This window comes from Macaca mulatta, chromosome 1 (assembly GCF_049350105.2).
Source record: "Macaca mulatta isolate MMU2019108-1 chromosome 1, T2T-MMU8v2.0, whole genome shotgun sequence".
In the NCBI taxonomy this organism is placed as follows: domain Eukaryota; kingdom Metazoa; phylum Chordata; class Mammalia; order Primates; family Cercopithecidae; genus Macaca; species Macaca mulatta.
Genome location: NC_133406.1, coordinates 212,149,574 through 212,165,342, shown reverse-complemented (window position 1 = coordinate 212,165,342; position 15,769 = coordinate 212,149,574). Strand labels below are relative to the sequence as shown.

The 15,769-nt window shown below is 46.6% G+C and overlaps 1 protein-coding gene across 7 annotated transcripts in view; it reads left to right on the top strand.

Annotated features, from left to right (window-relative positions):
• Nucleotides 1-4,176: 4,176 nt before the first annotated feature.
• Nucleotides 4,177-15,769, top strand: part of YTHDF2 (YTH N6-methyladenosine RNA binding protein F2) — a 35,151-nt gene continuing 23,558 nt past the window's right edge. Inside the window, 4 exon segments of one of the 7 annotated variants that reach the window (NM_001265926.1) lie at nucleotides 4,177-4,520; nucleotides 5,026-5,050; nucleotides 5,626-5,705; nucleotides 10,113-11,696. In NM_001265926.1, the coding sequence (NP_001252855.1) occupies nucleotides 4,494-4,520; nucleotides 5,026-5,050; nucleotides 5,626-5,705; nucleotides 10,113-11,696 (1,716 nt within the window). In that variant the 5' untranslated portion in view covers nucleotides 4,177-4,493. 7 annotated transcript variants of the gene reach the window in all.

Genomic DNA, 15,769 nt, shown 5'->3' with positions numbered 1-15,769 from the left:
AAATGTAAACCAGAGTCTGCTCTACTCCTATTAACGCTTTATTATTATTATTTATTAATTTAATTAATTATTATTATTTTTTTTGAGACAGAGTCTCATTCTGTTGCCCAGGCTAGAGTGCAGTGGTGCGATCTTGGTTTACTGCAAGCTCTGCCTCCCATGTTCAAGTGATTCTCCTGCCTCAGCCTCCAGAGTGACTGGGATTACAGGTGCCTGCCACCATGCCCAGCTAATTTTTTGTATTTTTAGTAGAGATGGGGTTTCACCGTGTTAGCTAGGATGGTCTCGATCTCCAGACCTCGTGATTTGCCCGCCTTGGCCTCCCAAAGTGCTGGGATTACAGGCGTGAGCCACTGCGCTTGGCCTTTTAAAAATTTTTTTCTGAGACAGTCTTGCTGTGTTCCCCAGGCTGGAGTGCAGTGGTGTGATCTTGGCTCACTGCAACCTCAGCCTCCCAGGTTCAAGCAATCCTCCTGCCTCAGCCTCCCGAGTAGCTGAGACTACAGGTGCATGCCACCACACCCAACTTATTTTTCTCCTTTCTGCCCAGTTCCCCAGTATTATCTACTGCCACCCTCTCTCTCATGGTGCACCATCATGCTGGCCTCCTTCAGTTCCTCACCAGTGTCAAGTTCCTTCCTTGCTCAGGGCCCTTGCACATGTTGTGTTTTTTTTTTTTTTTTGAGAGAGGAAGTCTTGCTCTTGTCCCCCAGGCTGGAGTGCAATGGCGCGATCTCAACTCACTGCAACCTCTGCCTCCCGGGTTCAAGCAATTCTCCTGCCTCAGCCTCCCAAGTAGCTGGGATTGCAGGTGTCTGCCACCAGGCCCAGCTAATTTTTTTTGTATTTTTAGTGGAGACGGGGTTTCACCATGTTGTCCAGGCTGGTCTCGAACTCCTGACCTCAGGTTATTCGCCCACCTTGGCCACCGAAAGTGCTGGGATTACAGCCCTGATTCACTGTGCCTGGCCAGCACATGTTGTTCTTTTGTTTCCCTTCTCTCCTTGCCTGGCCAGTTTCTCCTCATCCTTCATGTTTTAGCTGAAGCTCATCTCCTCAGGGAGGAGGCTACTCTGAGGAGGTTATACCTGTCTGTACTTCCTCATTGCACTTTCCACAACTGTAATTTGAAAGCTATTTGCGTAGTCTCAGTTTCCCTGGCTAGTCTGCTTCAAGGAGAAATGAACTTTCTCCCCAGCACACTGCCTGGCCCTCAATAAATATTTGTTGAAAGAGAGATTGAATGCTTCATTTACCCAGTGGCAGAGCTGAAACTAGAACCTAAACATTTCCAGTATAGTATTATTTTCTTCAAACCATGAAATGACACCACATATTCCAACTTCCCCTCTCTCTTTCCAGTGATTAAATATATCAGTCTTCTGGGTTCTGTTTCTTTAGGGGCCTGTTAAAAGCCATCATGGTAAACTAATCCAGGTTTAGAGATTACCCTTTTCTCAAGGGTAATTTGCATTTTAACTGGGAACTTCTGGCAAACAGAAAGTCATCCCAAAGGAACTAATCAAAACCCCTGGTACCATAAAGATATTATTGGAGGGAAATAATTTTTACTTAAATCATTTAATGGCATTATAGGAAATGAATTTACACTGTGCCACGCATGCTTTAATGTCAGCTTTTTTAAAAAAATTAATTTTACTTGTTTTGTTTATTTTTTTCAGGCAGAGTCTTGCTCTATCACCCAGGCTGGAGTGCAATTGCGCAATCTCCGCTCACTGCAAGCTCCGCCTCCTGTGTTCAAGTGATTCTCCTGCCTCAGCCTCCCGAGTAGCTGGGATTACAGGGGCCCGCCACCATGCTCAGCTAATTTTTGTATTTTTAGCACAGACGGGGTTTCACCGTGTTGGTCAGGCTGGTCTTGAATTCCTGACCTCAGGTGATCTGCCCGCCTCAGCCTCCCAAAATACTGGGATTACAGGTGTGAGCCACCACACCCGGCTGTTTTTTTTTTTTTTTTTTGTTAAGTTTATCTTAAAGACAAACCTGTTGGGTAGGTATCATTATCCATTATCCCCTTTATCAAATGAGGGAATCTAAGAAAGGTTTAGTCGTTTACCCAGTATTGCATATCTGGGTGGGGAAACCAGTATTTAGACCCTTTGTCTCCCAGCATATGACTTCTCATCTAATGTTGTTTTTACAATGCCATGTTGCCTCCAAGGGTAAGTATAGGCAACTGCTTACAGTTTATACATAAATCTGGGCCATGGAGCTAAGTGGCTGATTATCTTTTTTTTTTTTTTGAGACGGAGTCTTGCTCTGTCACCCAGGCTGGAATGCAGTGGCGCGATCTCGGCTCACTGCAAGCTCCGCCTCCCAGGTTCATTCTGCCTCAGCCTCCCGAGTAGCTGGGACTACAGGCTCCCGCCACCACCCCTGGCTAATTTTTTGTATTTTTAGTAGAGACGGAGTTTCACCGTGTTAGCCAGGATGGTCTTGATCTCCTGACCTCGTGATCCACCCACCTCGGCCTCCCAAAGTGCTGGGATTACAGGTGTGAGCTACCGCGCCTGGCCTTTTTTTTTTTTTTAAAGATGGAGTCTCGCTTTGTTCCCCAGGCTGGAGTACAGTGGCCTGGTCTTGGCTCACTGCAACCTCCGCCTCCCAGGTTCAAGCGATTCTCCTGCCTCAGCCTCCGATTAGCTGGGACTACAGGCACATGCCACCACGCCTGGCTAATTTTTGTATTTTTAGTAGAGTTGGGGTTTCACCATGTTGGCCAGGATGGTCTCGATCTTCTGACCTCATGATCCACCCGCCTTGGTCTCCCAAAGTGCTGAGATTACAGGCGTGAGCCACCACACCTGCCATGGCCGAGTATTTTTAAAAAGAAGTATTACTAGGTTTATTCTATTCCCTTGATGGAATCTGTGCTCCCAGACTTGACATTTTACTGTCTCCATTAAAAGTCCTTCACCTTTGGCGCCTGACCTTATTCATTCCTACCATAAATGTGATTATGAGCGGGGAAAAAAAGTGTTTTGAGCACTTTGACCAAATTATTATGTTAAATCCAAGATGCCATGTTATTTATTTTACTACGGAGACCACCCAAGCCTCCTATATCCATCCAGCGTGTGGATAGTATGAAGTTGACAATTAGTGCATTAGTTACCTGTTTACCACGACATACTTGCAATAACAAAAGCTATTATATGGGGTTTCCTAGTATCAGGTATTTCTGTATGAGTTGGCTTTGCTTCTGATTGAAAATATTTTTGCCCATCCTTTGCATCTCCCCTAGATTCTGGTTCCCTAACATAGAGTCTCTCATAGGGGTAGAGAGATACCATTATGTTAGTGTCAGATAGACCTGGCTATTTAACAGCTTTGTAAACTTGGGCACATTACTTAACCTTTCTGTTTTTCCAGTCGTAAAAAACCGAAAGACTGATAGCGATTTTGAAGTTGTCGAAAGACTTTAATGTGTTTGAAAATACCTAAAAAAGCCTGACCCACAGCTGGTATTTCAATAACGTTAATTTCCTTGCTTCCCTAAGGTCCTTACGATTCATAGGTTCTCCGAACTCCCTGAAAGTTTTGTGTAGATGCGTGAGGTGTATTTTTCTTGGAAATAAAGTCCACAGTTGAACAGATTATCTTGGGGTCCAGCGATTTCCCCGAAAATAAATTGTAGATTCTCCTTCCTGCAATGCTAAGGAGTGAACGTCTTTTGCAGGAGACTGGATTCTTTCAGTGAGCGTTTTGCTCTCTGGTACTCTTTCTGTAGTCTGCTAACAGAGGAGGATGACCAAGCCCCTCGCGGGGGGCGGGGGCGAGTCACTCCCGGACAGGGCCCCCAAGAAGTTTCCCTGAGGGCGGTGTGACTCCCCAGGGGTCGGGTTACCTCCCAGATGGGGGTGGGGTATCACTTGCAGCTGGGAGGCAGGTTCATTTTAAGGTCTCGCGGGCTTTGGAGGCCCCTCCCTCACTGAGAAACCGGCTTTTGTCGTTTTTCTGAAGCCAAAGCTAGTCTTTCCAGGTGTTAGTCAAAAACCTCGTGGTGCGACCCTGGTCGTCCCCAACCCCCTAGGCCTTAATCCCGGGGCGGTGGGGGCGGGGAGGCCGTGAGCACAGCTTCCGCTCCTCCAATCCGCCAGAGGGCGCCGCGGCCGGCCTCTCCCTTCCCGGGGTGCTTCGCGCCAGGCCCCTTCCGCGTGGGTGAGTGAATGTGAGAGTCAGCGCTCGCGCCGCGCGCGCCGTCCGCCTCCGCTGTTCGGCGCTCTGCTTTCGGCGGTGAGGGGCGGGCGCGCGCGTAAAAGCATAGAGACGGGCGTTGAGCTCTTGGGCTAGAGCGTCGCCGAGTCGGAGCCGGAGCCTGAGCCGCGCGCTGTGTCTCCGCTGCGTCCGCCGAGGCCCCCGAGTGTCAGGGACAAAAGCCGCCGCCTGCTCCCGCAGCCGGGGCTCATCTGCCACCGCCGCCGCGCTGAGGAGAGTTCGCCGCCGTCGCCGCCCGCGAGGATCCGAGAGCCATGTCGGCCAGCAGCCTCTTGGAGCAGGTACAGGCCCGGCCCGCATGCCTCGGCCATTGTGTGAGGCGAGAAGGAGCCCGACTAGGCCCGGGCCAGCCGCCCCCGGGCAGGCCGAGCCGAGGCGGCGCCTCTCGCGGGCCGGGTTTCGGGCCTCTCAGGCCGGCCGCGCCCGGCGCCTCGCCCTTAGCCTGCTCTTCCCGCTTCTCCTCGGGCCTTGGAGCCCACGGGCCGGGCCGCGCCGCGTTCCCTTCTCTAAGCGGGCCTCGTTTTCCTTCCTTGTTTCCTTCCCCTTCCTTAAAGCCCTGGGTTCCTCGCGTTGCAGCTGGCGCGTCTGCCGCGTTTTCTTCCCTGCCCCGCGGGCCTGGCGCTCTCCCCCGCCTCCCATTTTCAGCCTCTTCCTCACTACCATTCCTGACGCCTCCCCTCGGGCCTGCTCCTTTATTCTCCCTTCGGGCCCTGCCTTAATTTGTTCTTCCTTTTCCATTTCTCCTTTGGACAACTTGCTGCTCGGCGACGTTTCCTTCCCCTGCAGAGACCAAAAGGTCAAGGAAACAAAGGTAAGCCCCGCTCCGCCGGTGGCCCTGGACCGGGAGGGGGACGCGGGGCGGTGGGGGCGGGGTCTCCGGGAAGCGCCCCGGGCGGAGGACCTTTCGGAAGCCGCTTAGTTCGCAGGTGCCGCACACTGAAGTATTTGACCCTTTCGGTGTGTTCTTGCAGCTGGCGAACAGCTTTTTCGCTAACAAGGAGTAATTCATTAAGGTTGGGGGTGGATTGGGTTTTGAAACGCTCCAGGTCCTTAGTTTCCTGTAGGTCTTAAAAGGCCTTTGTTTTTCATCCTCGTGGATCACTCTCTGGAAGTACTCTCATGTGATGGGGGAGGGGAAGCGGGAGGGAATGGAAATCCAGAGGAGCCAATAAAATGACCTTTTTAGATCAACTTGCTCTGGGTGGAGGGGGACATTTTCACTGGCGACTATCGCTTCAGCATTCACTCTCATCTCTTACCCTTTTGAAGTTCAATCTTACATGCTTTGTTAACTAGTAAGGTTTTTGTCTAGTTAGCATATATGGACTAATTTGAGAGGAAGATTATAGGATTCGGACACTCCTAATTGAGTTTTTTTTTCTTTAGTACAAAATGGATCTGTACATCAAAAGGACGGATTAAACGATGATGATTTTGAACCTTACTTGAGTCCACAGGCAAGGCCCGTGAGTAGTTAACTATTTACATATCTGATCGAAGGGTGTATGTAGTATATTCTTTTTCTGCCTTCTACCAATACATCCCATTTTCTGAGGATTGACTTTCTTTTTTCTTTTTCGAGACTGAGTCTCGCTCTGTAGCCCACGCTGGGGTGTAGTGGCGCAATCTTGGCTCACTCCAACCTCCGCTTCTCGGGTTCAAGCGATTCTCCTGTCTCAGCCTCCTGAGTAGCTGGGGTTACAGGTGTGCACCACCGCTCCCAGCTAGTTTTCCTGTTTTTTTTTTTTTTTTTAAGTAGAGACGGGGTTTCATGTTGGTCTTGAACTCCTGACCTCAGGTGATCCACCTGCCTGGCCTCCCAAACTGCTGGGATTACAGGCGTAAGCCACCACGCCTAGCCGAGGATTCACTTTCTTAATACCTGTATTTTTTCTCTGCCCTCTGTCAGGAAATCTCAGGCTCTGAGGGTTCACCTCCTTTATACCTATTAATGTGTTACAGAACAGTTACTGAAAATGTCCGAGGCTGTTGAGATTCCCATCTCTGTAATGTCAGCAAACATACTGTATTGAGAACGTAATACTGATTACTGGCAGTAACATATGCATGAATAATTATCTTCCTCCTTACCAAGAATGTAGTAGCAGTGCAGAATTTAGGAATTCTTGCAAGTGTTAAATATTCTGAATTTTCACCCCAGAAAACTTGGGATTACTGTGATAGGGAAAGTTCTAATATAAAATCACCTGGAGGCGGGAAGATCTCTTGAGCCCAGAAGTTTGAAGCTGCAGCGAGCTATCTACGATCATACCTGTGAAAAGCCACTGCACTCCAGCCTGGGTGACAGAACAAGACCTGTTCTTTAAAAAATAGTCACCTGAACTTCATTCAGTGCTGGAGGACTGGATCTCTTTCTTTTCTCTAGTTTATGGGTTCTTAGATTATCAGAACTATTTTGGAGTTAGGAAAAAAATTTTTTTTGAGACGTAGTGTTACTCTTGTCACCCAGGCTGGAGTGCAGTGGTGCAATCTCGGCTCACTGCAACCTCAGCCTACCAGGTGATCTTGCCCGCCTCCCAAGTAGCTGGGACCACCATGCCCGGCTAATTTTTTGTGTTTTTTGTAGAGACGGGGGTTTCACTATGTTGCCCAATCTGGTCTTGAATTCCTAAGCTCAAGAGGTCCGCCCTCCTTGACCTCTCAGAAGTGTTGGGATTACAGGTGTACGCCACCATGCTCGGCTGAGTCAGGAAATTTTTGAGTTGAGCTACATCTACATCTGTGGAGACTAACTTTATTTTTCACTGAAGGGGGAGGTATAGGATTTATAAAATGGAGTGAAAGTTAAAATACTGTTTAGCACAAACGAAGATCAGTAATGTTGGAGGTTTTTGCGGTGTAATCTTTTAGTGTAAAGTTGTATGTAGATTCAAATACTAATATGACCTGTGCATGTAGAAACTTGTTTGATTCAGCAGTTCTTTTGTGTTATTATCTCTGATCCCAAAGACATAGTTACATAGTTGTAACTAATATAACTCCCCAGATTAATAGGCCAAAAGGAAAATTGGCAATATGTCTTCCAAAATGCCCTAAAAGGTCAAGAAGTTTATAAGTTCTGAAGATATGCTGTATGAAATACAGTTAGTAGTCCTGAATAATTGCATGCGCATATATGGATCTGATTATCACATAAAACTTGTAGAATCCCTGTGTAAAATTTTTAACGTTAAAAGTATAGAAACCACTTGAGCAAGTGATTGGAAAAAAGTTTTCACAAAACACAACCAGTTAATCAGGAAAAGTAGGGAAGGAAGTAGAGGAATGAACTATTAATAGGTTCCTGCTATTGAAGTAGTTTGCTTACATAATCATTATAACAGGGAGAGTGGGAGCATTTAGAAACATAATTCTAGGTAGTTCTTGTAAAACATTGTGTAATTCAGATTTTTGAGCTTGAGCATGTGGGAGCCTGCCAGTTCAGGTGTAGACATTCAACTGTATGTTGGCATAACCTATGATATTAAGTGCATTTGATTTTTCTTTCTCAGGTAAGCCAAAGCTTAAATGTCTTTGTTTAAAAAAATTTGGGTAATTGGCTGGGCGCGGTGGCTCAAGCCTGTAATCCCAGCACTTTGGGAGGCCGAGACGGGCGGATCACGAGGTCAGGAGATCGAGACCATCCTGGCTAACACGGTGAAACCCTGTCTCTACTAAAAAATACAAAAAAACTAGCCGGGTGAGGTGGCGGGCGCCTGTAGTCCCAGCTACTCAGGAGGCTGAGGCAGGAAAATGGCGTGAACCCGGGAGGCGGAGCTTGCAGTGAGCTGAGATCCGGCCACAGCACTCCAGCCTGGGTGACAGAGCGAGACTCCGTCTCAAAAAAAAAAAAAAAAAAAAAAAAAAAATTTGGGTAATAATATAATAATCTTAGATGAGTAGATGAGGAAGGGTAACCTGAGAATCTAGTTTATTGTCTAGAGTAAGTCATCTACTTTTTTGCCAACTTTTCATTACCCTATTTTGGAATAATACTTCAAGTTTAATCCATTGATTATAGGCTGAATTTCTTACACACATGGATTTGGGTCTGTTAAAAATATTTTTTTTTTTTTGAGGCGGAGTCTTGCTCTGTCGCCCAGGCTGGAGTGCAGTGGCACGGTCTCAGCTCATTGCAAGCTCCGCCTCCTGGGTTCATGCCATTCTCCTGCCTCAACCTCCCGAGTAGCTGGGACTACAGGCACACGTCACCATGCCCGGCTAATTTTTTGTATTTTTAGTAGAGACGGGGTTTCACCATGTTAGCCAGGATGGTCTTGATCTCCTGACCTCATCATCCGCCTGCCTTGGCCTCCCAAAGTGCTGGGATTACAGGTGTGAGCCACCACGCCTGACCTAAAATTTTTAACCTTACCTTTGTGAGAACTTTTAAATGTGAAAAGGGTATGTGTGAAAATACTTCACTTTTGTTTTTACGTATTTATGTATGTATGTATGTATGTATGTATGTATGTATGTATGTTTGTATTTATTTATTTTTTGAGACGGAGTCTTGCTCTGTCGCCCAGGCTGCAGTGCAGTGGTGCATTCTGGCTCACTGCAACCTCCATCTCCTGGGTTCAAGCAATTCTCCCACCTTAGCCTCCCGAGTAGCTGGGATTACAGGCGGGTGCTGCCATGCCCGGCTAATTTTTGTATTTTTAGTAGAGACGGGGTTTCATCATGTTGGCCAGGCTGGTCTCCAACTCCTGGCCTCAAGTGATTTGCCCACCTCAGCCTCCCAGAGTGCTGGAATTAGAGGCGTAATCCACCGTACCCGGCCTGTTTTTATTTATTTATTTTTTAGACAGTCTGGCTCTCTTGCCCAGGCTGGAGTGCAGTGGTGCCATCTGGGCTCACTGCAACCTCTGCCTCCTGGATTCAAGAGATTCTACTGCCTCAGCCTCCTGAGTAGCTGGGACTATAAGTGTGTGCCACCATGCCTGGCTAATTTTTTGTATTTTTAGTAGAGACTGGGTTTTGTCATGATGGCCAGGCTGGTCTCGAACTGACCTCAAGTCATCCACTCCTCTCTGTCTCCCAAAGTTCTGGAATTACAGGCGGGAGCCACTGCACCCAGCCATTTTTCTCATTTTACATCCTCCGGAAACCACTGTGCATTTCCTTTTCAGGTTATAACTAAGTAGTGGAATCTGTTGATATTCCCAGATAGTTTGCCAAGAGGCTAGCACTATAAACTGGTAGTGAATCTTGCTTTTGGGTTTATGATTGAGAAATGACTACAGACATTTGGGCTAGAACTTGACATTTCCATTTCTTTTTGTTACTATTTTATTATTACCTGGTTCGCGTAGGTAGTTGCTAAAAGGATTACCTCAATATTCAGGACTTAGTTTGTGAAATGCTAAGTTTTCTCTTAGTTGTAGTGCTAAAGCTAAGGCCCATATTCACTGTATCAGCTTAACTTTAAATGTTTAAATGTTTCAATTACTACACCAGAATTTCTTATGATATAAAAAATGCCCTTGTGTTTATAGGAAATCATCTGATGTGCTGCACACACTTTTTTTTTTGAGATGGAGTTTCACCCTTGTTGCCCACAGGCTGGAGTGCAGTGGTGCAATCTCAGCTCACTGCAACCTCCGCCTCCCGGGTTCAAGTGATTCTCCTGCCTCAGGCCTCCCAAGTAGACAGGGTTTCGTCACGTTGGCCAGGTTGGTCTTGAACTCCTGACCTCAGGTGATCTGCCCGCCTCTGCCTCCCAAAGTGTAGGGATTACAGGTGTGAGCCACCATGCCCAGCCCGCACACTCCTTTTTATAGTATATTTGAATTGTGTAGCTAGGTGGGGGGAGGAAAGAGCCTGATAATAATTCTTTGTGTTTTGATTTGCCTTTTTTTTTTCTTCCACAGAATAATGCATATACTGCCATGTCAGATTCCTACTTACCCAGTTACTACAGTCCCTCCATTGGCTTCTCCTATTCTTTGGGTGAAGCTGCTTGGTCTACTGGGGGTGACACAGCCATGCCCTACTTAACTTCTTATGGACAACTGAGCAACGGAGAGCCCCACTTCCTGCCAGATGCAATGTTTGGGCAACCAGGAGCCCTAGGTAGCACTCCATTTCTTGGTCAACATGGTTTTAATTTCTTTCCCAGTGGGATTGACTTCTCAGCATGGGGAAATAACAGTTCTCAGGGACAGTCTACTCAGAGCTCTGGATATAGTAGCAATTATGCTTATGCACCTAGCTCCTTAGGTGGAGCCATGATTGATGGACAGTCAGCTTTTGCCAATGAGACCCTCAATAAGGCTCCTGGCATGAATACTATAGACCAAGGGATGGCAGCACTGAAGTTGGGTAGCACAGAAGTTGCAAGCAATGTTCCAAAAGTTGTAGGTTCTGCTGTTGGTAGTGGGTCCATTACTAGTAACATCGTGGCTTCCAATAGTTTGCCTCCAGCTACCATTGCTCCTCCAAAACCAGCATCTTGGGCTGATATTGCTAGCAAGCCTGCAAAACAGCAACCTAAACTGAAGACGAAGAATGGCATTGCAGGGTCAAGTCTTCCGCCACCCCCGATAAAGCATAACATGGATATTGGAACTTGGGATAACAAGGGTCCCGTTGCAAAAGCCCCCTCACAGGCTTTGGTTCAGAATATAGGTCAGCCAACCCAGGGGTCTCCTCAGCCTGTAGGTCAGCAGGCTAACAATAGCCCACCAGTGGCTCAGGCATCAGTAGGGCAACAGACACAGCCATTGCCTCCACCTCCACCACAGCCTGCCCAGCTTTCAGTCCAGCAACAGGCAGCTCAGCCAACCCGCTGGGTAGCACCTCGGAACCGTGGCAGTGGGTTCGGTCATAATGGGGTGGATGGTAATGGAGTAGGACAGTCTCAGGCTGGTTCTGGATCTACTCCTTCAGAACCCCACCCAGTGTTGGAGAAGCTTCGGTCCATTAATAACTATAACCCCAAAGATTTTGACTGGAATCTGAAACATGGCCGGGTTTTCATCATTAAGAGCTACTCTGAGGACGATATTCACCGTTCCATTAAGTATAATATTTGGTGCAGCACAGAGCATGGTAACAAGAGACTGGATGCTGCTTATCGTTCCATGAACGGGAAAGGCCCCGTTTACTTACTTTTCAGTGTCAACGGCAGTGGACACTTCTGTGGCGTTGCAGAAATGAAATCTGCTGTGGACTACAACACATGTGCAGGTGTGTGGTCCCAGGACAAATGGAAGGGTCGTTTTGATGTCAGGTGGATTTTTGTGAAGGACGTTCCCAATAGCCAACTGCGACACATTCGCCTAGAGAACAACGAGAACAAACCAGTGACCAACTCTAGGGACACTCAGGAAGTGCCTCTGGAAAAAGCTAAGCAGGTGTTGAAAATTATAGCCAGCTACAAGCACACCACTTCCATTTTTGATGACTTCTCACACTATGAGAAACGCCAAGAGGAAGAAGAAAGTGTTAAAAAGGTAACTCACTTAACATTCTTAAGATTTTTAGGGAAGGAGGAATTAGAACAGAAGTATTATATATAGTGAACCATTATTAAAAACTCTGTAAATGAATACAGTATCACTTAACAGTTCAAGACTTTATAGAAGTATAATTGGTTCTGATACTTGAACCCTAATGTGAAGGTATGTGAGAACATTAGTAGAGGACAGAAACATGAACTTTGAAAGGAAAGCAGAAACAGTACACAATGCAGAAAGAGGTGAATAATGAGTCAAAAGAGATGCAGAGGGGTAATGGAAGTGATAAAACCATAGAAATTAAAGCAGAAGATTAAGGCTATAATATGGAAGAGAAAAATCGAAATTCCTCTGTTGGGTTAACTTGGCTTCGCTGGGGTTTTGTGGTTATTTTCAAGAGTCAATATATCGTCACCAACTCTTGAAATCACTTCTGTCTTCCCTGTGACAATTGGCGGTGTAAAAGAGTCACTTTCTGATTCCTCTGTAACAAGTGGGAATCTTGGGCAGAATGATGAGGAATGGATTCAAACTAGAGTTGAATTTGAAAGAGTTGGTAGCGTTTGTGAATATTGAGTGAATGTAAACTTTAGCATTATAAAAGGATGACAAAACTGGTTGGAGCAGATAGTCATATATTATCTGGGATTTATACTTACATTTTTTTTTGATAGGGTCTCACTCTGTTGCCCAGGCTGGAGTGCAGTGGCATGATTTTGGCCCACTCCAGCCTCCACTTTCTGGGCTCAAGTGATCCTCCCATCTCAGCCTCATGAGTAGCTGGGATCACAGGCATGCACCACCATGCCCGGCTAGTTTTTCATATTTTTTGTAGAGCTGGGTTTTACCATGTTGCCCAGGCTGTTCTTGAACTCCTGAGCTCAAGTGATCTGCCCCTGCCTCTTCCCAAAGTGCTGGGATTACAGGTGTGAGCCACTGCAGCTGGCCTAAAATAGGTGAAAAGATTATGGGCAAGGAGAAATTTTTCTTTGAAGATATATATATTAATGGTTGAGAGAATCCTGAGCTGATGAATCTCAAATATAAAATAAAGTCTAACAAACATTGTTTTCCTTAAATTTGTTAAGAACTCGTAGGGATCTTATATGTGATCTAGGATCTGAGGCATTGTTAGGCGGCTCTATGAGAACTTACTCCTTTTAGCAGTGGAAGAATGGCTCGTCGGTACAATCTTCTTGGAGGTATATAGTTAAAGTAGGGTTAGTTGCTATTTTACCTTCCAATGTGTACAGATTAATAAGAAATGGAGTTATACTTGTCAGTGACTCCTCTCTTCCCCACAATTTAATAGTTGAACTATTAGTCCGGGCATAGTGGCTCACACCTGTAATCCCAGCACTTTGGGAGGCTAAGGTGGGCAGATCACCTGAGGTCAAGACCAGCCTGACCAACATGGAGAAACCTCATCTCTATTAAAAGTACAGAATTAGCCAGGCATGGTGGCACATGCCTATAATCCCAGCTACTTGGGAGGCTGAGGTAGGAGAATCACTTGAACCCCAAAGGCAGAGGTTGCGGTGAGCCGAGATTGTGCTCTAGCCTGGGAAACAAGAGCTAAACTCCATCTCCCCACCGCCCCCCCAAAAAAACTACCATATTTTGGCCTGGTGTGGTGGCTCATGCTTGCAATCCCAACACTTTGGGAGGCCGAGGCAGGAGGATTGCTTGGGCCCAGGAGTTTAAGACTAGCCTGGGCAGTGTAGTAAGACCCCATCTCTTAAAAAAAAAAAAATTAGCTGGGCATGGTGGCACACACCTGTTCTAGCTACTCTGGAGGCTGAGGAAGGAGGATCACTTGAGCCCAGGAGTTTGAGGCTGTAGTGAGCCATGATTGCATCACTGCACTCCAGCCAGGGCAACAGAGCAAGACTCTGTCTCAAAAATAAATAAAATTTACAGTATTTTATAGAAAAAGTAGTTTATTGGTGCTTTTTGCTAGACATCTGAAGGGCTCTAAAGTGGTCATCAGGCTCCTGATTCTAGAGGGACAAGTAAGGAGGCCATGATCTTTTAGGCATAGCAGATTTATAAATGTGTGAGGGGCATCTAGGTGCTTCGTTTATCCACTTGAAATGTGTACTATCTTATTAGTCTTTCTAATAAAATTCTGTCCTACATCTTGTGATTAAAAGCAGGAAGGAAATGATGAATTTAATGCACAGCATAGTTGTTAAGATAGACTTGTATGTGTGGAGAAATTCGGGTTCATTTTCTTTTCAATTTTGCATTGCTGGGGTCAGATGAAGAAATACGGGTTTACACATGGAGTAGCAGGCTGGGCGTGGGTGGCTCTTGCCTGTAATCCCAGCACATTGGTAGGTAGAGGCGGGCGGATCACTTGAGGTCAGCAGTTTGAGGCCAGCATGGTGAAATCCCATCTCTACTAAAAATGCTAAAAAAGGGCTGGGCGCGGTGGCTCACATCTGTAATCCCAGCACTTTGGGAGGCCGAGGTGGGCAGATCACGAGGTCAGGAGATCAAGACCACCCCGGCTAACACGGTGAAACCCCGTCTCTACTGAAAATATAAAAAATTAGCCGGGCGTGGTGATGTGCCCCTGTAGTCCCAGCTACTTGGGAGGCTGAGGTGAGAAAATGGCGTGAACCCGGGAGGCGGAGCTTGCAGTGAGCTGAGATCGTGCCAGTGTACTCCAGCCTGGGTGACAGAGCGAGACTTTGTCTCAAAAAACCAAAAAAAAATACTAAAAAAATAAAAAAAATAGCTGGGTGTGGTTTTGGGCACCTGTGATCCCAACTGCTTGGGAGTCTGAGGCAGGATAATTTCTTGAACCCGGGAGGCAGGGGTTGCGGTGAGGTGAGATCACGCCACTGCACTCCAGTCTGGGCGACAGAGGGAGACTGTCTGAACCAGTCGCAAATTTGAGTTTTGTTAATTTAGCTTTTGGCCAGGCGCTGTGGCTCACGCCTGTAATCCCAGCACTTTGGGAGGCCGAGGTAGGCGGATCACCTGAGATCAGGAGTTCGAGACCAGCCTGGACAGCGTGGTGAAACCCCGTCTCTACTAAAAACACAAAAAAATTAGCCGGGCATGGTGGTGCATGCCTGTAATCCCAGCTACTTGGGAGGCTGAGGTAGGAGAATCGCTTGACCTGGGAGGCTGAGGTTGCAGTGAGCAGAGATCATGCCATTGCACTCCAGCCTGGGCAACAAGAGTGAAACTCCATCTCAAAAAAAAAAAAAATTCAGCTTTTAATCAAGTATGTATTTTGATTACGTTTGCTAGAGTGGTTCAGTTAATGATAATTGAACCTGATATGTAGGTGTAAGATTCCTATGTTGGAATTGACCAGCCTTTTAATGTTTTCATAGAATGAATGCAATAATAAACAGAATTTAGGGTCTTTGGTAAGCTAACTAATGGTTTTTTTTTTTTTTTTTTTGAGATGGAGTCTCACTCTGTTGCCCAGGCTGGAGTGCAGTGGCTTTGAACCATTAGCCGGGTGCGGTGGCTCATGCCTGTAATCCTAGCACTTTGAGAGGCTGAGGTGGGCGGATCATGAGGTCAGGAGATTGAGACCAGCCTGGTCAACGTGGTGAAACCCTGTGTCTACTAAAAATACAAAGATTAGCTGGGCGTAGTGGCGGGTGCCTGTAATCCCAGCTACTCGGGAGGCTGAGACAGGAGAAATTGCTTGAACCAGGAAGGCACAGGTTGCAGTGAGCTGAGATTGAGCCACTGCACTCCAGCCTGGTGAAAGAGCAAAACTCCGTCTCAAATCAAAAAATAAAAAAAACCCATTCCATAAAGACTCTTGATAAGCCTGTATCCTAGTTCTCAGCTGGTGAACAAACCACCAAATAAAGGCTTCAGTTATACTTGTGTCAGGTTACTTTTTAGTTTACTCTCTTGTAAGAACTGCTGGGATTGGCTAGGCGTGGTGGCTCACGCCTGTCATCCCAGCACTTTGGGAGGCCGAGGCAGATGGATCACAAGGTCAGGAGATTGAGACCGTCCTGGCTAACATGGTGAAACCGCGTCTCTACAAAAAATACAAAAAATTAGCCGGGCATGGTGGCAGGCGTCTGTAG